The sequence below is a fragment of the Cyanistes caeruleus genome, chromosome 7 (genome assembly GCF_971803275.1).
Source record: "Cyanistes caeruleus chromosome 7, bCyaCae1.hap1.1, whole genome shotgun sequence".
In the NCBI taxonomy this organism is placed as follows: Eukaryota; Metazoa; Chordata; class Aves; order Passeriformes; family Paridae; genus Cyanistes; species Cyanistes caeruleus.
Window position 1 is genome coordinate 16,162,288 of NC_141707.1, and position 22,085 is coordinate 16,184,372.

Genomic DNA, 22,085 nt, shown 5'->3' on the forward strand with positions numbered 1-22,085 from the left:
ATTCCCACGCAAAGCATCTATGCGTGAGACCGGGACCGCGCCCGGGAGCCCGAAAGTTGGGCGGACGGGGACATCCCTCATCCCTGAGGGCGCCTTACCTGTCTCCGCCGTGCCTCCAGAGCCGGGCAAGCACAGCCCTAGAAATCCCCAGGCGAGAAGAAACGTATCCATCCTCCGGAACAAATTATTAAAAAACCCGAAACCCACGAGACAAGACCCGAGGCTGCGAGGCCGGGCTTCGCCTCCCTACCCCGGGCGCGCCGCGCCCCGTGTGGGCGCCCCACTCGCGACCAGCTCCGGCGGGGCTCGGCGAGGGGCGGCGGCGTTCCCCGCGCCGGGGCTGCGGGGCGGGCGGTGCCGGCGGAGCGCCTCTCCCCTAGGGCGACCCGCGGGGCCGGCGCCTCGGCATCCCCCGGGGCGCGGCGGCGGTGGTGCGGGCTGGGGCGCCGTCTGCGCCTCCTCTCCCTCCCCGCCGGCGCCTCGCAGCCTTTTCAGGCAGGGCGGCATGTGGCTGTCAGCGCCGAGCGCCGGCGCCGCCCCCGCGCCCCCCGCCCGCCCGCGCCCCGCCCCGCGCCCCGCCCGCGGGCAGCGCGGCCGCCCCGCAGCGCGGTCGGGGCAGCGCGGGGCGCGGAGCGGCCCCCGGAGCCCGGCCCGGCCCGGCCGCGCTGCCGTGCCGAGGGTGCCGGCCGGCCCCCGCCCGGGCGCTGACGGCCCCGCAGCGCAGGCAGGAACCAAACCCGATGGAAATAACGGCAAAAGAGTCGGCTGTGCGAAGGGAGACACCCAGAAATTGTCGGATGGGGGAGCATCAGGACAAGGATTGTCCCTGCTCGTGGGCTTCCGCCGCTGCCGGCCGAGACCCAGGAGCGCCGAGCCTCGACCAGAGCCTCCTGCCAGAGCGGGGAGCGGCAGCGGGAAGCACACGCTGCCTCGCTCCTGGCACCCACGTTGCGGTGCAAAGGCTGCTGCTAGGGACAAACGCAGATCCCCTCCGGGACTGCACCGCAGTTGGCTTCCACGCGTCAAACGCGTTTTCTCTGAGACGCTCTTTAAAAACACAAACCGAGAGCAGCGTTTACATACACAGTCATCCTAGCAGTGCTCGTAAAGTTTGTTCGCCTTTGCCCCGTGAGGGTGGGGAGTTTCTACCCGAGCTGGAACTGCTGGGACCATGCTTTAACTTGTTGCTTATATTTTCAGACCACAACAGGCTTAAAAACTGGTATCTGGAAAACTGGGGCTAACTCACACCTCCATCCTCTTTGAGAGGTGAAATTTCAAAGCGAGTGAAATGAGCCCTAAAACCCTGCTCCAAACAAGCTATTTAAAAACAATTCCTTTATGTTGTTGATGTGTCCCTAGATTTTAGATTCCAACTTCCAAATAAACAGTAGACAAAACGATTAAAGCTATGTTATCTCAGTTTTTTTAAGTTGGTAATTAGTGAAGAGATACTGGCATGTGGCAGAAGTGAGATACATCATTGTGTGGGTGAGAGGGAAAGTAAGAACATTTCACTGGTATTCATTTAGGGTGATGAGACTAATTATTTTGTACTCTGCTGTCTATCAGTTACGAGTAGCATTACCAGCTCACGTCAATGAAATCACGATGCCAACCTGTTTAAGCACATTCACACAACACAAACGCTTAGAGTTCCTCTGAGGCCAGTGGAAGTTCATTGACAGCAACAGATTTGGCCTGACAGATAGATCTGATATTTCAGCCGTTACCCTGAGGGCTGTAGCATCCCTCTTCCTTCTGTGTGTTTTAATACCTGGTTTTGAATCTTCTGTGACTTGAATGTGCTCCAAAACCCACAGAAGTCTATGCAAAGCCAGTGGCAACAGAGTCTACTGCCTTATTTTGATGTGGAATTATGCAACTATTATTTACTACTCACTTATAGTTAGACTACTATCAAGCTAGCGAAGTGTGATTTTTTCCGTGTATAAATAGCCCTTGCAAAACATAACACAGATATCAGAGTGTAATATAAACCCACAGCATGAATCATTCCTTTCTTAAGACATGCATGGAAAAGGAAGAGGTTACCAAGCCCTAATCAGAGACAGCCCCATCTCACGTACCATATGGCACAGGGGTAATTTTTCTTCCATTATGTTCCGTTTCCCCCGGTTAAGGTCAATAGAAGAGTGCAAACACAACCTTGAGCTGATAACAGCTCTGATCTGTTACTGAATGAAGAGAAGATAACCCTAGGAAAGAAAACGGTGATGGGAAATGAAGTTACCTGCTGCTCCACAGAGGTTTCTCTCAGCTGCTTTTCAATTGCTCTCCACAAATCCAGCCCTATGTTTAGTGTTGGATCTCAAGTCTCCTCTCCCCAACATGCCACTGTCAGGAAAGGAAAAGCACAACTAAAGAACCAGCCAGTGCTGCTGCAGTTTCTACCACTGCAGGTGTTCAGGACACGATGATAATAGAGCTGGTGATACCTGTTACTTCAGCTCAGGTAGAGGAGTGTCAAAAATACTTTGCTTGGGAGCATTTAATACTCTGACCCTCTCTCAGGTTTGAAGGCACTGAGCACAAGGTGATGCTATGTACCGTGAGCTTACCTCTGCCTGCTTCCAGGGGCAGCTGCTGCTGCTGTGGGCATTGCTCTGTGCCCCAAGGGAGGCTGGACCTCATCAGCTCTCCGCACTGGGAAGTCCTGCTTCTGCCAAAGGGCTTAGGGCTGTGGGCTCTGCTCAGTCCTCCTGTGGGTATTTAAAACCCACAAGTAAGCACTCACCAAACCCATCGGGAACCACAGCGTTTTTCCATGTCTGTATGTCAGAAACATCCACAAAACCTCACTGAAAATGAGACAGTATGTAATTTAATGGTACTGTAATATTTAACGTACCATCTGCATTAAATTTGGTTGAAGGAATTTTGCAGCCCAAGCATTAGTCAGAGCTGTGATGCAGTGAAATTTCCCCCATCTCTCCTCCCTTCCAGCGGAAAGCTTCCTCAAACACTGCCTAGTTCCCTGCTGCTGACCCAAGGGCCTGTGTACCTAGGGTTTTCCCTGGCACTCTGCAGCTCTGCTCTTCTCCTCCCTCTAATTGCAGTTCCTTTTAAACATTGATCATGCAGCCTCATTTATTTTCAATCACAGCTTCCTCTTTCTAAATGAGTCCTTCTCTCTCCCCATGAACTGACCATCAGGAGGTGTCTGTAAAGCAGGAAATCCCCAAGTTTTTCCTTAGAGCCTTTCTCAATCCTGATTTAAAAGAAAATAAAATTAAAACCAAGACATCATGTATTCCTGTAACCTTCTCTGGGCTCCAGAGTAGTTGGACAAACAGGGTGTCTCCCCCAGTTTTATGTCAAAACATATTATTTCCAATGCAGATCTTGACAGCCTTCCAGAGAAAACAACACGGCAGGACTGAAACAGGGTTAGGAATGAGAGAGGGGAAAAATGATACCCAGCCCAGATAAAACCATAAGTATTGTCAGTCAGCAGGAGAGCAGGGACTCAAACATTTTTGGCAGGGTATCCAAGGAGCAGGAGCGCAGGGCATGGGGGCAGATGGTGTGGGTTCTCTCCCAATTCCTCACAGAAATGCAGACTTCTTGTTGCACTTTTCCTCCTCCAGACAGTGCTTTGAGATCCTCAGCTAAAAAGCTCTAAGTGCATCATATAAAATGTTTTTATTAGTCTATCAGGTGCATGATTACAAGATCTCATTTTATAGCCACAAATAGCCGATAATTACCTTAGCATCCCATTAGCCCTAGCCTTCAACCAGACTCTTTGCTGGGGAATTTGTCCATACTCAAAACGCAGGACACTACCCCAACTTGGACAAGGCAGTTTGGCATATTGCATTCAAGTCCATAAACTTCCAGTCTAGAGGCGGCTTAATTAGCAAGTTAGCCTGTTAATTTTTCATGGGGAGTACCAGGTCTGCTAATCTGCTAAGCAGTGGCCGTGGAGCAAGCCCAGAGGCTGCCCCTTCGGCTCTTGGATGCTGTATCAGGGAAGTGCTTGCCCACCCCATCACTGCTTGCCCACCCCATTACTGCCCTCCCACCCCACTCCTGCCCACCCTGTTATCGCCCACTCACCCTGCTATTGCTCACTTCACTGTAACACGTCCCCCCATTTTTCCAGCTGCCAGTGGATCTTCCTGGCGGCAGGGAGCTGCTTTCTCCCCCTGCCTGTCCTGCACACAGATGTTTGATACAGGGGGAGCACTGCTGGCGTGCAGCGCTCCCACTGCCTGTCTGTGGTGTGTCCTGGAGCTCGGGCAGCCCCACGGTCCTGGGCATTGCCCTGCTGCGGTGCCAGGAGCTGGCAGCTGGCTCTGGGGAGAGTACTGGAGCAGCACTGAGTGCTGCAGGGGAAATGAGGGGAGTGCTGAGGCAGCCTGGAAGGCAGAAATGAGGAGGGAAAAAAGCAGAGGTAAAAGAAGGGTGGAGAAGGGAGGTGGTGAAAGATACAGAACTAGGGGATGGGGGGGAAAGGCATAAACGGCAGGAAACGGGGAGGAAGAAGACTAGGAGTTAAAATCCGTCCTGGGATTAGCGAGAGAGGGAGGGCGATTCCTGCGGGCTCAGGAGGTGCTGAGCTGCCGGAGGGGTGCAGAGGTGCTGCTGGGGACCTGCTCCCTGCAGCAGACTGTGCGGGGGGCAGCGGTACTGACACGGGGGAGGAAAGAACGTGCATCTTTACAGTTCATAAAGAAAGCTTTCAGACCTCAGCAAGCTGACTAAATTAGGCAGAATATAAGGGTGCTGAATTATTTCTCAATACAGCAGTGGTATGAAAGGAGGCAATGGGTTCTTTTGAAGCAGCTGCTGTGTAATCCAGGGCTTTCAGGTGTACTTCAACCAAATGCTCTCCTGGTTTCAGCAGGTTAACTTCATTAAAGGCTCCATCTACCACTTTAATGTTCACTGAAATCCTACTGGGTGGGTATATTAGGCAGAAATAACTCCCACAGGATGATTGCATGCTGTTGTTTGGACCAGTGAATGGACCTGGAGGAGAAAATGGAGGAGGGGAGGGAGGCACACAGTGACCCAGGCCGGAAGGCCAGATCCTGAATTGCTGTAGTGCAGCAGCAGGCATGTCCCCTTGCTAAGGGCATCAGAAGCCACTGCAACAAAACCCCAAGCCTTCTGTCCCTCCTGACCCCATCTCCACAAATAACCTGCTTGGTTCCTCTCTGCTTTGGCATGTTCCTTCTCCACACACCCACTGCTCCCCAGCTTGTGAGGAAGGTGGTGATTTCCCACAGCTTCTCCTCACTTGCAAAGAGCAGACCATGGACCTGTAAAGGCCATCTGTTCCTCCAACACACCCTGGAAATTCTGTGGGCTTTGCTACTGTGAGCTTTGGCTGGGGCTTGAGTATCTTACCCCACAGTAACTCTTGGGATCAGTTAAGACTCTTGAAAAATCAAAATCTTCTGATGTGAGGTAATCTAAACCTCACATCACAGGATATGTTCACCTGCTAAAATCACCCCAAATGGCCATATTTGCACATGGGCAGTTTCATTCTGGAGAAGCTCCAGTTGAACTACACTCCAGCTAGGGTCAACAGCAGATTTTCCACAGACAGCATTAGAAGGACACAGCTGGGGACCTCCACCCAGTTAGAGTCACAAACTAAGGGCCTCATTTAAAATCTGCTGAAGCTGATGCATCCATCAACTTCACTGATGGCTGGATGTGACCCAAGTGGCTGAGCCCTGCAAAGCCAGTATGATGTCTTTAACTGTAAGTGCTGCCGTTGCCTTCGCCAGGCTGGCTTCCGTGGTGTGCCACGGTCTGTAGTAAGCACTTACAGGGCTGTGTGCTCAGTGTTAGAAAGGGCCACACCACCAGTCTTACTGAAACACCTCCTTAAAAATACAGAAATTCTTAAGTCAGCAAGTCACTTAGACCCCCATTTGCCTGAAACTTGGCAAAAAATTTCTTAGGACAGAAGCTATTTCTTTTTTCTTATAAACAAAATGCCATTACCCATGCTTTGGCTGTTGGCTTGATAGATTCTGGCAAGAAAACACATGTGTGTATTTTAAAGGGATTTCTCTTTTTCTTATCATGGTTTAGCTTTTGACCTCACCCTCCTTCCCCCTCCCTCCCTCCCCATCCCAGGCACATTCCGGCGTGACTTCCGTGGTGGTACGTCACACAGCCCTCCCAGCAGCTGGGGTTAGCAGTTAGCTCCCTCCAGCAGATAGCACATTCTTCTGGAGCACTGTCATGGGGGAAAACCTCGAGCTGTGAAAGGTTTTCTTTCCCTTTTCATCTTTCATTTTCTTTGATGTTCATTTTAAAATAAATTATTGTGCCTTATATTTATTATGGTACCTGGCTGTGCAAGGACCAGGACCTCTCTTCTATCCAAACACAGACTCAGAGACAGTTCTTGCCTCAAACAGTTTACAATCTGAAGAGACAAAGCAGACAAAAACCAAGAGCCAGATACAACATGGATGACAAGCCTGTGGATTACTTTAGCATTTAGTTAAGCTGTAAACTGTTGAGGGAGAGATTGCCATTTGACTATGCCTGTGCAGTATCAGAAGTAGGAACTTCTGATGCTGCTGAATTGTTGTTTAGAGATGGTTTTAAACACAGAACACTTAGGTGAGGATGTCCCAGAAAGTCAGTGATTCCTAAGGGAACCATTGCTTTTCACTTGACTTCACCTAGCATATGTCAGTGACCTCAAAAAGCAGTCGTGTAACAGAAAAAGCTGTGCATAATCTGCTAATAAAAGACAGATCAGAACAGATCTAGAGGATCCCAGCTGATAGCTGTAAGCCATTCTCAGCTGTGTTTTCACCACAGCCAAACACTCCTGTGTTTTGAGAACATTTCAAAGCATGTTTGGCACAGAATTTATGTACATTCTTCCCTTCCTCAAAAGTTCTTAGTGGCACTATGATCTTGCTGGAGACAGCTCTGCTGGACGTATCAGGCTGAAACTCGTCTTCATAATCCTCCCTTTGATATAAGTGCACATCTCAAGTCAGATCCTTCATTTATGCCACTTCCTAGACAAGGAATCCATAATCTTGGAGGAGCCCTACCCTGGTTCCCTTCCATTTCTGTGAATGTTTAGAACCACAGTCATCACCCTTTCCTTCTGGGGATGGGGTTGCTTCCTTGTCATTGCAGAGTAGATCTTTTTTCCCAAGAGGGGTCACCCCTCTCTCCTCAGGATCCTGCACACAGACCCTATTGATTTTTCAGTGTTACTTCTGGAAATCAATGGTGCTACGGCTGCTTCACAGTCAATAAATAGGGTGGCCATGAAGCCCATGCCTCAAATAACTTCACCAGATGGTCCTCCAGGGAATTGGGACTGCAGAACAACAGTCAGGAAGCAGAAAATTTTCTGGCCTGCTTCTACAGCAGGGCAGTGAAAGCACTCTTGTGCTCAGCTGTCTCCACAGGACATTAGGAGCATGTGGCTCCTCTGCGAATTCAGGCTGTGCTTCTCAGAAGCCCAAACCTAGGGCTGAGCAGCAAGAATCTGCTGAAGTAGAAAGGTGCACTAGAATAACTATTATCAGGCACTCTGAAATGAGGGGTGGTCTTGCAGCCATGCAGCTTCAGATATGAAGCTCATATGAGAATGAGTAGGGTCTTTTGGTCATTCTGAGCCAGACAAGTGACCCAAGACCTACTGCCCCAGTGTAATCCTGTGGTTACAGTAGTACCAGACCTTTACCATACTTTGTTTCCTTTCCATGTCAGCAAAATGGGGCAGCTGATACCTTTTCCCTCCCACCCTTTGTCTGACTTCTTTGCTTGATGTTGCACTCCTGGCTGGTTTCTCCCTGTGCACAGCACAGTGGATTCAGTGGTTACTGTAATACAAACAATCCTCAGGTGCAGGTTTTCCTTTTTCCTCCTCAGTGTGCTGCATTTATCAGCATCAACCATGAGACCAGCACAGTCAGCCTTCCCCTTGCTCTCAGCACCTGAGAGCATTTGGGTTCACAAACCTTGCTATTAATAATACATTGTGCAAAGTTGGTACAGAGCTCAAAGTTTTCCGTGTGTGTGCTGCAGTTTGATTTTAACTGTGGGTATCATTATCATCAAAGAGACTGAGGAATGGCAGCTTTTAGTTAAACAAATGGAAAGCTGTATTTAGTCTCTTTTGCCACATTGTGATAGGAAAGAATAAAGGTTTTTAAATATATTTTACAGCTGCTGTTTCTTACGTTTTTCTGTCTTACTATAGTCTCTGTGGTTCTGCCAGGGAAGTTGTTGCAAAAGCTTTTTGTTTTTAAGGCTCCTATTAAAATAATACATATTAATTGTCTCATTCCTGACTTTTTTGTTGTGATGGGAATTTCAGATGTGGAGGGTTGGAAGGATGAGCTGTAAAGCAACAACCGTTGAGAGAGGATGTTCTGGGTCAGTAATGAGAGAAGGGGCCTAGATATCACACTGATAGCAAAGTGTGAAGGAGAAGAGTCGTCTCCCTGGAAATTGAGGAGACAATTGGCAGAGGAGCCCAAAGCTCTTTGTAGGGAGCAGCAGAAGCAGGGTGGGAAGGGGGAGCCAAAAGTGCTCAGCAAGGAAGCCAGGTGAGAGCAGGGACAATGCTAGAAAAGAGCAGCATGAAACTGTAGTCTTTGATGAGAAGAGCTGGACTACTCATCCTGTGGCCACCAGAAATGAGTATCAATGAAGCAACTAGCTGTGTGAGCAGTTGGACAAATGAATGCTGCTTTCCTAGAGGTGCTTAGCATGTGGTTGGATTCATGGATGCATAGCAAAGGCTGAGCTCAGGCTCTTCCTTGTACACTTAATTAAATGTATATAGGTATATCCTAGTACTTGCAACACAGTGCTATCCCTAAGGCTACAGATAGTTTGGGAAAACCATAGTGCAATTACCCCCATTTTACATGACACAACACAGAAATACTAGACCCATTCCAGGCAGAGCAGAAGGCCCCATTCTCCTTACCACCAGCTGCCTCAATCTTAGGTGCTCTAAGAAATATTTTGACCTTTCACCTGCTGAAAACATGAAAGCAGTGGTTTTCTCTTCCAAGTGCTCTGACACTGTCCGTGTGAGATCCCTCCTTCCCTCGGCTCAGCCCCACACTACAACCACAGGTGGCTGTCACCCAGTGGAGACTGGTTACAGTGCTGATGCCAAACAGAAGGTGAGCAGCAAAGAAGCCCCATCTGTTGAACACATGAAAGGTGAATTGATGTGAGTTCAAGCCAAGTAGTGAAATGTAGCTGTGAATCTGAAAACTTTGTTCCAAAGAAACAAAGCCCCACTTTAAAATAAGTCCAAAAAAGTCCCATCCTGCTTCTATTGAAGTCAATGGCAAAATTCCCACTGCTTTAACCAGGAACAGAATCAGGCCACTTCCAGACAGATTTACAGCCAACACATGCTGTAACGCTTGCATACTGCATGTGCTTACTTCTATTTCCAGCCATGTTAAAAAATTATAGCAAATGCCTATGGATTTGTGTGTATGAGTTATTGTGCTGCTAATGAGAGGAAGAATTACCCGAACATGGTTTAGATGGTCATCTGTTGCCAGCACAGATGAAATTGCTGGGTCATCCACTGGCCTCATATTGCTCTTCATCCCATTAGCATTTCCATTAGAATTATTGCAAAATGTAACTCAATTTCTTTTCTTTTTTTTTTTTTTTCAGATGTGAGGAGTGACACGGACTATGTTTGCAATTAGTGCTGCTAAGGAATTGGAGCTGGAGCTGAAGGCACACTCCTGTGCCATACTGCAGCCACTAACACGACAGTGCTCTGACAGGAGCACTTCTGCTTAACTGGGCCAGTAGGAGAGGTTCTAAGTATAGAAACAAACAAAAATGACTTCTTCCAGCTGAAGGCCTCTACACAAGCAGACATGCTTGTGCACTAGAAAGCTTTGCCTAACTCATTCCCACGCGCTCCTTGCTTTGGGCAGCTGCATACATCCCTCATAAATGTTAAGAAGTTTGGAGAAAAAAGATCTGTGTGAGGTTTAGACTGCAGAGTGCTGTCTGCAACCAGTGTGTTTCTCAGAAGCTGCTGTTTGCCAGCTTCTTTGGTAACTAGACCACATATTGTTTGAAGCTATCATTACAAAAAAAAAAGAAGAAAATAATCTCGTGGCTGAAGCCTCCCTCCCCTCACTCCTCCCTCTTGGAAAAAAACACCATCTATTGTTTTCCTGTAATTGATCAAGCATAAACATTCAGCTCTACAGTTTTACGACTAATCACTCTACTTCTAAGACACGTGTTTGCAGCTATGCAAGGCACCAGCTGCTGTCATTCCAATGGATATTAATTTATATTGTCTCCCACTCCCGTCCTCCCTGTGAGGATGCACAAAGGGAGTGGGGTGGTGGCGGGGGCTTTGGATGAAGACATCTGCTTGAAAGGCAGACAGTAGCCGTGCTGCCGAGATCACACCTGGACTTTCACTGGAAAATTAGACACACTAGTTGCTTCCTAGCACTCCAGGCTTTGGTACTCACGCAGGGTTTTGACTGCAGTTATTTACTTATTTACCTTATTTTCAAGGGAAATGAAATATCTGGACAGAGGGAGAGAGGCAGATTTCAGGAGCAAAACAAAGCTGATTGAAATAAAATATCACAGACGTGTGGTGCAGCAGCAGGGGGGGAAGGCGGGTGAGGAGGGGGAAGAGGAAAGCTGGAGCCTCTAATTTTGTCCCCTAAAAAGATTCTTTCATGATGGTTGGTTATGCTGAGCTCCTCCCTGGAGAGGTTAGCAAGTGTCTGGGCTCGTGTGCGGGATGAACCTGCCATCTGCAGCTTTGGGAAGAGGAGGTGGAGGAGAAGAGGACTTGTTGGCTGTCCTTCTGTTAGACCCCACAGAGAGAGATACAGCTCAACACCAGTGGCTTGGGGCAGTGACCCTGAAGCAGCACACACATTTTGTGTCCCCCTCATCTGCCAGTCACCTCCCAATAGCCAAACTAAAAAGCCTAGCACAAATTCACAAGCTCTCCCTCTCTGCAGTGTGATAGCCCTGCACACAGTGGGCACTTGGGAGGCTCCCAAGCCACTGGAGTCTGGCACAGACCTCCTTGGGATTGCTGCAGGCTGCTTCTTCTTCATCCAGCCCCTCTGGGGGAAGTCCTGTGCGTGGGGACACACGAGGGGTAATGTGCCCTTGTAGAACAGGCTGTTCTGCTGAAGCATTCAGATGCCATCTCCCCGATAAAACAAAACCGAGGGCTTCATTGGAGGGGATATGAAAGATTTCTTTCTCCTAAGAGCAGGGCTGTTTCCCAATTGTGTTTGCTAATCAAATACCAATGTGACTGGGGTCACATTACACTATGGCTGTCAGCTTTAAGTGCATTCTGTATTTTTCATGTCCCATCCTGGTCTGCTGTGTTGTGTTGCTGCTTCACCCCAAGAGGCAGCACAAGAAGACTTTTCCTTACTATTTGCTTTGTGATTTTGCTTGGAAACCCTGATCAAGGCTTGGATCTGGTGCTGTCACATCCCATGCAAATGACTAGAGAAATGTTTACTAAGCAAAGTAGTTGGTTAAGCAGTTGCTCTGTGGCATTTAATTACATGAGTAAAGAACTGTGGAACAGTAATGTGCTGTTCAGATGTGAGGTGCTGTCTGCCCATATTTTCTGCAGCAATTTTTCAAAATAGACACCTCTCCTCAAACTGGAGACATATTTCACTCTTTCAAAGAAAGTTTTACTCTTGTGTTCACACAGATATGAAAGTTTGGCATTCTTTTTTATAATGTCTGAGCTAGCAGGGTTTCTGAGACAAATCTAAAAATCCTTTCTTGTTATTACATTACATGCCTGAATTCCCACTGCTATATACCACAAGAAGTCATTTACCCTCTGTGAGTTGGTGTAAAGTACTACGTCTGGTGCAGAATTCATATCTAGGCATGTTTTATTTTTGCCCAAGGTAAATGAAAATGTGGGTGCAGGTTGGAAAGGACAACTTTCTTCCCTGTTTTTTTCATTAGCTTAAGCCTAACCTAGTGATTCTTCTGGCAATCGCTTCAGAGCTCGTAGTTATGGGAGGTTACACAAGAATCTCTTTTTGCTTTGCAAAATTTTCTTTGTTTCCTGAGGTCATGGTTTCCCTCCTCTACTCTCCCTGCAGGTTTCCAGAGATCTCTGCTTCCCCAGGGGTGTGCTGGTTGCAGGGCACCAGCCACGAGAAGCATTAGTGTTCCCTTTACATATACACCCTCAAATAAGTCAAAATATTTTGGGACAGAAAGGTTATTTTTAGCATCCCTGTTCCTTTGCCACTGCCACTGAGAGGAGCACTGACCGCTGTGCCATGAGACAGTTTTGATTGACGAGTCCCACTAAAAGACATGACTCCTCAAAGATGATGCCAGGAAGTTATACATTTTAACAGACGCTCACCACCCCCTTCTTTTCTATAAACAGAGAAGACATCTCGAAGGGGCAGGCTGCAGATGGGATTGTTTGTCTCTTAGTGATACTCATATCCCAGGTTGAAGTTTCATGGGTAATTTTACCCAGGCCACTGGTAAGTCAATATCTCTCATGTGGCATCCATTTAAGGGGCTGCTTTCTAGCTGCACTCTTGGGCAGAGACCTAAGGTCTTGTGGCAGATCAGGGAAGACTCGTATCTTGTGGTCTCATGTTCCCCAAAACTCTTCCGCTGGATTTCCCAGCCCATTACCCACAATTTCTGTCAAGGCTGTCCAGATTTCTAAGAGCTCTGCGCCAGATGATATTGGGATGATTTACTGAGGGTGTGAGATGACAAACAGACTGGCAAGCATTTCCTTGTGGCGTTGGCCACTCAGACAGCTTGAAAAGTGCTTGGGGATTGTGAGAGGCTATGAAGCATGCACAGCACAAACTTCCAGTGCTCCAGCCAATTCCATCTATGTCTGCACAGAAATCCTCACAGAGCATACATACATTGAAGGGATAAGCAGATATTTTTTATATTAAATAAACTCTTAGATGTAACCTGGGACCAGAATCTCAGAGCTTGCCCACACATTGATCTATACACTGCATCTATGCAATACGGCTCTGTGTAGAAACCTGTATTTGAACCAATAGTTTCTTTTTTTTTCTTTGTTTTCCCTGGTTTTTGAGTACCAGAGATATTTTGTGTTCAGCCAGTGCTCCCCCCAACCAGGAGATAAGCAAGGGTCTCTCCCACTTAAAAGAGTTTATTGTGTTTGTAAAGACCTTGGAGAACTCTGGTCTCCAAGTGCCAGACCATTTCTTTCTTGCTCTCACTTCCAAGTGCTACACTTCTGTAGACCAAATACAAGTTACTTTTATACATACTGTCCAAGGGAGAGTAAAATTACAGCTCAGATCTTCAAGCCCTTTTCTATACATACATGGTGCCTTCCTGGGCACTTCTGGGGCTCTTCTGCAGAAGGGACTCTTGTGAGTCAGACTATTGGGGCACTAAGGCTTTGGGGCCACTTGTCTCATGAAGGCACAGAGTAGCTGTAAAACAGCTACACTGAGCACTTTATCCAGCCTCCATCCAGGAGCATCAGTTAATCACCAGATCTGCGGTTGCTGGCACCATCGAGAACCATCCCTTGAAATATAGAGTCCCCAGGGTCTCTTATGGCAGGGTGAAAGGGGACAGCTCAACCTTCCAGGACACAGGCAAATCCCCAAGTGCCCATGACTATCGCCAGACTATCCAAGTCCAGGAGAAATGGAACTGGAAAATTATCCTCTCTGCCCTTCCAACACTCTCCTCTCTCCCAGCTGCTGCATTTCAGCATCTCTCCACTTGCACCATGGCAAAGGCATGAAATGAGACCAAGAAGCCTCTTTCACTGGCTCATCCCAGATATGCAGATGAGTAAGTGGCAGAAGTAGAGGGATGTGCTGTGATGCCTGGCACTGGGGAGCTTGGAGTGGACACGGCCTTGCTGAAGCCAAGAGACGTTGGGAAGCAGGATCTGTCTCGGGAGGCTCCCATATTGCTTCCTAGATAGGGGTGAAAGACTGCAGAAAAGACAGGTGGAGTGCTGGGAGAGGGCCAGGCATGGTCCTGCAGTGGGACTACAGCCTGAACCTCTTCAGCCGTGTTAGCTTGCATGCTTGACCCTGGCTGATCAAAGCCTCAATAGGACATTGCCCTCATCTTCCTGCCTCTCACTGCCAGCAGGGGCACAAGTTATTTGTCTTTTGTGTGTGAGGACCTCCTCCTGGGGACCTCATCTTCCCTCTAATCAAATAATCAGATGTGTTTATTGTTGTGGAAATCATGCCCTCCCCTGAAATGCCTGACCAGCAACAGCTTCCTGGCTTTGTCTGCAGGCCTGCTGCCTGGATCCCACCTCTCTCCTGGTGTGGTCTGGGGGGCTGCCTTGGGGCAGGCAGCCACTGGCTCAGCCAGTCCCATGTGTGCTGTGTCTCTGAGAGAGGGGACCTCCGAGGGGGCCCCCGCTGACAAAAGTAAAAATGCACCCACACCAGGGTTACTCTCTCCATGGCCAACCTCTGTCAGGGGAGAATCATCTACATCCCAAGAGGAGGTTTGCATTTGGAGTAGATGCTCTGTCACTGGAACCCTTGAGTAAGGGGAGAGGTGTGGAAGCTGGCTGAGGAGACTAGAGGCCGTCCTTGCCAGCCCACAGTGGCCAAGGGGCATAACATGCCAGTCCATCCCGCCATGTCCCGGGGTCCCGGAGTGTGAGGGAAGCGGTCAGGAGCTGTTTGCTCACGGCCCTCGCACCTCCTGCCAGGGCTGCCTGAGAGCCCGGCTGGCACCGTGCCTGGGAGCAGCAGCGCTGCCTGGGGCCATCGCCCAGCAGATGTGGCCATCACCTCGTGGCTGTGGGTTTACACTTAAAGACTGCACACGGACTGGCTGTGGGTGACGGGTGGGTGCGGAGCCAGGCCCAGCCGTGCCTCGGTCGGCCCTGTGCGGCCTCCTCGCCCACCTGCAGCCTCGGCTTCCGGGACACTGCCGGGACCTGCTGCTAAGCTGCCTCCTCTCACGGGCTCTCCTGCTCAGCCAACAATGTGCTTGATTGGTCTACTGACCCCCTTGCCCCTCAACACATGTTTCATAATGCATATTTTTAAACTCTGATCCCATATCCTGTCAGGAAAAGAAATGTCCTGACTGCACAGCACCAGCCTGAATTTTTTGGTGTTTATTTTAGTCAAGTTATTTTCCTGTGTTTACACTCTTACAGAGCAGAATTTATTAATTTGAGGATAAGGACAACTTAAAACATCTTGGCTTATGAAGGCTGACAGCAGGGGTAAAAGTAAACTGAGCCCATGCCCCGCTTAATAATCTGCCAGTGCTGACACAAAGTGCCAGGGCAGCTCCACAGGGACCCCACCGCCCTCTCCTGCACACAGACCTGGCAGGAGTCTGCATGTTTGTCCGCCTGCCGCTGAATCACTGTCTCTGGAGCCTGCCTGCCTTGCTCAGGCACCCACTCAGTGTGCCTGTCTGTGCTTGGCAGCTGTTGGGACTATTTTATATTTGCACCCTGACTGGTGTTGTGGCTTGTGAGCTGAGGCTCTTGCTATAGGAAGTGTGGGAGAAGGGCAAGAAAGGAGCAGAGTGAACTAATTGGAAATGTGTGGTTTTTAAATAAATAAAAGATTTCTTAAAAATAAAAAGGCTTAGCAAATTAAAGCAGACAAGCAGGTTACTTGGCAGCTAGAGGATAAACCTGAGCATCCTGGGCATACAAAGCATCAAAGCATTCCCCAGTGCAGAGAGCCCCAAGAGCTGCCCTCTGGGCTCAGTACCCAGACCCACTCCAGTGATGCTGTTTGCAAATTGTGTTTTCATTCCTGTCCTGAGAGCACACTGACAGCAGGGTGTGCCCAGGCCAGTGTTGTCCCCAGGCTCTCTCCGAATGGGGCTGCTGATGGGGGTATTGTTGGCACTCTATACCAAAAGCACAAATCCAGCTGGACTCAACCTCATTGAAGTCGGTGAGAGAACAAGTGCCTTTTGTTCAGCATAAACATCCAAGAGGAGACATGTAACCAAACAACCAAAACAAAAGCTACACTCCTTGAAACACTGCCCCAAACAACTACCCGTGTGGGCCAAGGGTTTCTATTGTTCTCCCAGAGTTTGCAGGGCCAGGGAGAACCTGAAACTCAGCTGGCAGACAGGCTCCTCTCTCATCTCCGAGGTCCAGGAGCATTAGCCAAATGTCACTGCTGCTGGCCAAACCCATGACTGATACAAACCATGTTACAGGGTGACTTGAATCATTTGCTGGCATCGCTGAGCAGGCCCCTGCCAGCAGGACTATAAAGTCCTACAGAAAAGCCACGGTGATAGAGTTGTGGCTGTGAGCACCCTGACCATGCTTTGGGACCTGTTGGTTGCACCTTGCTGACCCCTGTCCCCCTCTCACAGAAACCCTTGGGAGCAGCTGTCCTGAGCTGAGGAAGCCCAGGTACATGGAAACCTCAGTGTGCCCTGTGTAACTGAGCCCATGACTGCACTGCTTCCTGGGAACCCTTATCCCAAACCATGGAGGTGAGCGATGTGTGTGTTACCTCCAATCTGAAAGGAGTCTTAGGGCTCCCTGCTGCCTCCATGTGTAAGTAATTCCAGAAGGGGGAAAACCCACAACCTACGTGAAGCTTCAAGATTTCCCATCTTTTCCTAATGCTAAACACAGAAAAGAATCCACAGGAGAGAGCCTAAAGAAATCAAACTTGGTAAATGCTGTCTCTGCTCTCAGGTAATTTGGCCAGATGTAAACGTGCAGAGGAATGTAACTGCTGCAGAAGACGGTACTTGACTTTCCAAATCCAAGCCCCTAATACACTGTGCTTTGGCTGTGATTTAGCATTTTTCTCTTTCTTTTCTTTTCTTTTCTTTTCTTTTCTTTTCTTTTCTTTTCTTTTCTTTTCTTTTCTTTTCTTTTCTTTTCTTTTCTTTTCTTTTCTTTTCTTTTCTTTTCTTTTCTTTTCTTTTCTTTTTCTTTTTCTTTTTCTTTTTTTTTTTTTTTTTTTTTCTTTTTCTTTTTCTTTTCTGTTTTGTAGCAACAGCAGTCTAAGCACTCTCCAATCTTCACCCCCATCTTCACCCCCAGCCTGGTTCCCCTCACTGCTCAATCCACTCTGTTGTGCCATCAAAGCAATCTGAGGAACTGAGCTGGGAAATGATCCATGCCAAGAACAGCCCAGCAAAGAAAAAACAGATCAGTCTTTTTTTCAATAGCAGCTCAGTTTCCATTGTCCTTTCACAGCAATGAAAATTCCTACAATTGGGAAAGGAGAAAGGACATGGGGATGGGGTGGGACCTAGTGCTAGGAGGGAGGGATGGGACAGGAGGGGGAGCCTGATGGCATGACTGCATTAAATGCACATTGGACTGAGGCCTTACTGTCTTCTTGATATATATAAAGAAAAATTACTGGCTTGGAGGGCTTATTTTCAATGGAGGGGAGAGAGGAACAAAGAAGGAGGGAAGCAAAGACATTCTCCATGGTGAGGAGGATGTGAAGAGATAAACACACTTCTTGAACCTAACACTCCACTAACTGAATTAGTTGTGATTAATTTGGCAAAATGTGAATACAGAGCTGGAAACTGAGCATGGTTAGAGTGCCTTTGATTTCCTCTGCTTGCTGAATTAACCTACAGATTGTCAGGAAGCTTCAATTTAAAGAGCACCCCCATGACTTCTCTCATTTATACTCTGGTTTCAATCTCCCTGGAGGTGCCACACACCCTCCCCGTCCTGGCTGGGCTGTGAGCGCTGCTGCAGTATGGCCCCAGTGAGCACCAGGAGCCCTCACCCACTGCAGCAGCCTTGCCAGTCCTTTCCACAGCTGGGGCAGGGGCTGGCCTGCAAGCTCAGCCCACCTCTGCAAATCATCACTTACAGGGATGCAGGCACTGGAGTGACACGCAGAATGTGGAAAAGCTGCTCTAAGAGCTTCCTCCTTGTTTTGCTTGCAGGGCTCAGTGGTTCTGCACATACATCCACTCATGAGTCAGGTGCTCACCATTTATACTGCTTTCCTCACATACATACATTGCTGTAAATACTGACTCCTTCAGGGAGAGGCTAGAAATAAGCTGTTAAAGTAAACTTGCTTTTAGATCAAAAGCAGCAATACCTAAATATATATATATATATATATATAAATATATATATACACACCTAAGAGGAAAGAAGGGGTGGCTTTTTTAGTTTTATTTACTTACAAACTAATTTCTTCATATTTGTTCTATTTTTTCTTCTTTTCATTCCTAGAAAAAATATGGCAAATGAAACCTCTTAACATCATAGCTTGATGGTTTGAAAAACCAGGCTGCAATTTTGAAGTTGTTTTTTTTTTTTTCCTTTGTACTCTGGGTTGAAAGATGTGATGTATGAAAACTTTGGTTTAACAGGGCCTAGAGACTAAATCAGATTGTGTAGGTAAGGTTTTGGCAGAGAAGCAGACTCTTCTTCCTAGTCAGTACTAAGAATTCAGAGAAGAATGGGGTAGGTTTTAATGTAAGTTTACTTTCCTTGCCATGAATTTTAATGACAGTTTTCACTACTTCTTCTGTGATTCCTATGAGAGAATTAAAAACCTACACCTTGAAACTTATATGACAAAGCTGCTAACATCTGGCAGCTTCTGGCATTATCTTGGAGAACCCTTCAGACCTTTTTCTATGCCACATTGTTTTCCACGCAAATGTATTTTAAATATAAAACATTGAATGCTCATTGCTTCTTTATATCATTTTTATTCATTATCCAGAGGCAAAGGGCACAGTTTTATATAAAAGCCTTATTGAATGTCTCATTTTGCTATTTTACTGTACTGTACATATTTCGCAATAAATTATTTCTTTCAGATGCAAGTACTCTTCTGGAAAAGTGAAGCAGAGCTGTTTCCTCTGCACAGAGGTTTCCTTTTACCATGAGCACAGCCAACTTGTCTGGCTTGGGTTAGTTTTTCAGGCATATTTTGGGAACAGTTTGAGAATTAATTCTGCTTTAAAGACTATAATCACCTTTTTGGCCCTTGAAACTGGTTCAGGATTTTTGTACCAGGCCAGCAATAAAACAGCTTTTGCACATGTCAAATGTTTATTCTAGACAAGCAAAAAGGCAGATGAAATCTGTGTCTTTCTTACAATCTATACCCACCAAGCACCAATTCAGAAATGACTTGTCCCTGTCTGTAATGAAGGCACAGCCCCACCCCATACCATGTGGGTGGTCCATACTTTGATTCTTTCAGGTGCCAGCAAAACTATTGGTGTTGGCTAGCTACTCTCACAGATGGCACATGGGGCTTCTCAGCAGTGAAGGCTAAGGTTGTATTGAAGGTCACTGTGGCTTTGGGGACATCAGTGATCGGGGGAACCACTGGATGAAAGAGGCAGTTAGGAAAGGAGACTGATGTTGGTGGTACCCAGGGAGGTGAAGGGAAGTGTGTGTGGAACAGGCTGTGAGATCTGGGTGCCAGCATGTAATCTAGGGAGGGAACAGTGATGTGTGATGGGTGTCTCTCTCCCCATACTGGTTGATGGGTTTTCCTCACAATTCCTACTTGCCCTTCTGCTTTCTTGCTCAGGCACAGGTACCTTTGTGCTGCTTTGTCACTGGTCTTGACTCTGGACACGGTGGAGGGAGGTCACAAGTCTGGGATGCAAAATGGAAATTGGGGGGCATTAGTCAGCATCATCACAAAATTCCACCTTCCTTGTTAGCTCACACTGGGGACAATCCCCTCTCCTTTGTACCTATTTTCTGTTCAGGTGAGACCCATCCTGCCCCTCTTTTCCAACCTATTTTAATTTCTCATCCCCTTTCCTTTGCTCCATTTCCCACTTTCCACCCCCTCAACTCTTCTTACCCATTCCCAGAGCAATCCTATCTCTCTGGTTGCCTGTGTCAGATCATTCCCATCTAGCCCACTGAGAAAACCATCTGCCAAAATGTGCCCCCTGGAGCAGATCCCACAGTTGGGAATTAGGATCCCTTCTCAGTCTTGTTTCCATCCTTTCCCTAGGCATGCCTCAGCACCTCCATACCTTCTCTGTAGGGATGAGTACACCAAGTGAAGTGAGTCTGAGTACCCTCCTCAGGGAGACCTCCAGAGCCTCTGAGCCAGAATCCTCTGGGACTTACTAGAAACCCTGGACGCCTTCTGGGAGGCTGCAGGAGCTGCTCAGCTCCACTTCAATCTTGATAATGGCATTTTTCTTCCTGAGAGCCTCCCAAGCAGCACAGCTGCCACGTTCCTCATGCCTGAGAGGCTGCGATGCTCTGCCCTGGGTAGAGCAGATTGCAGCAGGTCACTGCTCTGCTGCTGGGGTAACGCAGCTCCGAGACCCTCCGTGCGGAAAGGCGCTGCATCCCACTTTGCCTACAGCAGGATACAGCTCTCAAGAGAGTGCAGTCTCCTTCACTAAAATTAATTAACAGTCAAATGGCTCCACATACTTCTTTATGCAGACAAAGCAGCAACTGCAAAATAGATTTTAACTCAAGACCAGGTCCCAGGGAAGTGAGTGCTGCTCTGGGGAAACTAGAGGAGACTGCCAAGGCAGAAAGGACTATCTCAAACTGGTCACTGAGTCTCCAGCTCTTAATACACTCCTACTTTGTCTTTTGCTACTCTTTGTACAGCTTCAGCAGGAGAAACTGAGGTATCATTTTTATTTGTACAGTTTTTAGCTGTGAGTGCAGGTTATGACCTGACTAGTTCTAAAATTGGCATCTACGTGGTTTATAATTTAATACATGCTAAAACTGACTGACAGCTGTCCATGAGCTGTCTTGGCCGTAAACACCAAGACCTGCATTCAAAATATTTTGGCGTGCAGTACACATGTATTTTTATTGACCCATTCCTGCCATTTCTGTTAAGCTTTGTGTTGTAAACCTACACCTTTCTGTCTATTTTGTTCTTTTATTCTTTCCCTTTTCTTCATAGTAACCCATAATTTCCATCTTAGGCTTCATTATTCCTTCCCCCTGTACTAATGCTTTTCCACTGAAGTTTCTATTTTGAAAATTACTCCACCTAACATAACACTCTTGACTGAATCTCACTGCAGCCCACAGCCTGATCCTACAAAGATCTATGCTTGTGCATAATGTGTGAAAATAAGAGTTATCAGCTTCAGTTAAATGACCAATGTACCTCATGTGAAGAGCCTGTGCAGGACTTTCAGTGCATCCTAAATCTCTGGCAAGGGTCTCCAGCCCTCTCAGTTGGACCTGGCAGTTGCTACAGGCTGCAGAAATGTCTCGGCTGGTACCAACAGCAAGAGAAGAGCTCCATGGTGAGACAAAACTGCCTGGAGAGCTTCAGCAGTGAACACCCAGCTGCCTAAGCTGAAATTCTCTGAGCTGGCAAGGGACTTCTTTCTTGCTTTTCCTTTCAATCCTGGGGTATGGAATGAGGATTCAGGTGATACAACTGAAGACAATGCAGATTTGACGGAATCAAGTTAAGCCCTGGGATGGTTATTTTTTCTTTCTACAAAGCAGCACATGGCTGCTGTGTTTTTGTTTTTGTTAAAAAAGTCATCTTACCAATTCTGATGCAGCTTGGTCATGTATCAAATCACATCCATGGATGAGGATGACTTTGTAGACACAAAGAAGGGAAAGACTTCACATACATAATCATATATAGTCTTAAAGCCTTTATTTTAATGCAAAATAAACCAGGTAAAATTTATATAGCCATATGTAACAAAAGATCAAAATCTTTGATGTGGTACTAGAAAAAACCTGTCAAATTATGTGTTGAATTTCTCCCTCAAAACAATCACACACATGATTTTTAAATCAGTTTCACTTAAACACACAGGTATTGTCAAGATCTCAAGTACCTCTCTCTCCCTCACAGTAACAGAATAGTGTCTTACAAAGTCTTCTTTCCTATGCAGAGATACTGAATAGCACTTCTGATTTTGCATGTAAGGCTTAAGGATCCTGCAGGACAACTGTGATGGGGAGCACAGGTGTGGGGCCTTTTGAAAGTGCAAAGCAGCCCCTGCTCAGAGCAGAGCGTCAGGATGCGGCCCTGGCAGAGCAGTCACTAGGATTCACTCACAGCACTAACTCTCTG

At 47.4% G+C, this 22,085-nt stretch overlaps 1 protein-coding gene and 1 long non-coding RNA gene across 8 annotated transcripts in view; both read right to left on the bottom strand.

Moving 5' to 3' along the window:
- The window catches only part of NRP2 (neuropilin 2), an 89,058-nt gene extending 88,728 nt beyond the window's left edge, over positions 1-330 (bottom strand). For 4 of the 7 annotated variants that reach the window (XM_086897502.1, XM_086897501.1, XM_086897499.1 and 1 more), the window contains exon 1: positions 99-308. In XM_086897502.1, the coding sequence (XP_086753628.1) occupies positions 99-171 (73 nt within the window). In that variant the 5' untranslated portion in view covers positions 172-308. Of the gene's footprint in view, positions 1-98 lie in introns of all 7 variants that reach the window. The other 3 variants (XM_086897500.1, XM_086897503.1, XM_086897504.1) reach the window with 2 other exon arrangements.
- Positions 331-18,718: 18,388 nt separating this feature from the next.
- LOC147652221 (uncharacterized) lies at positions 18,719-21,395 on the bottom strand. Its single transcript, XR_015289202.1, has 2 exons — positions 21,150-21,395; positions 18,719-19,642 (listed from the first exon to the last, which is right to left on the bottom strand). It is a non-coding gene; the product is annotated as an uncharacterized LOC147652221 (long non-coding RNA).
- Positions 21,396-22,085: the final 690 nt, after the last annotated feature.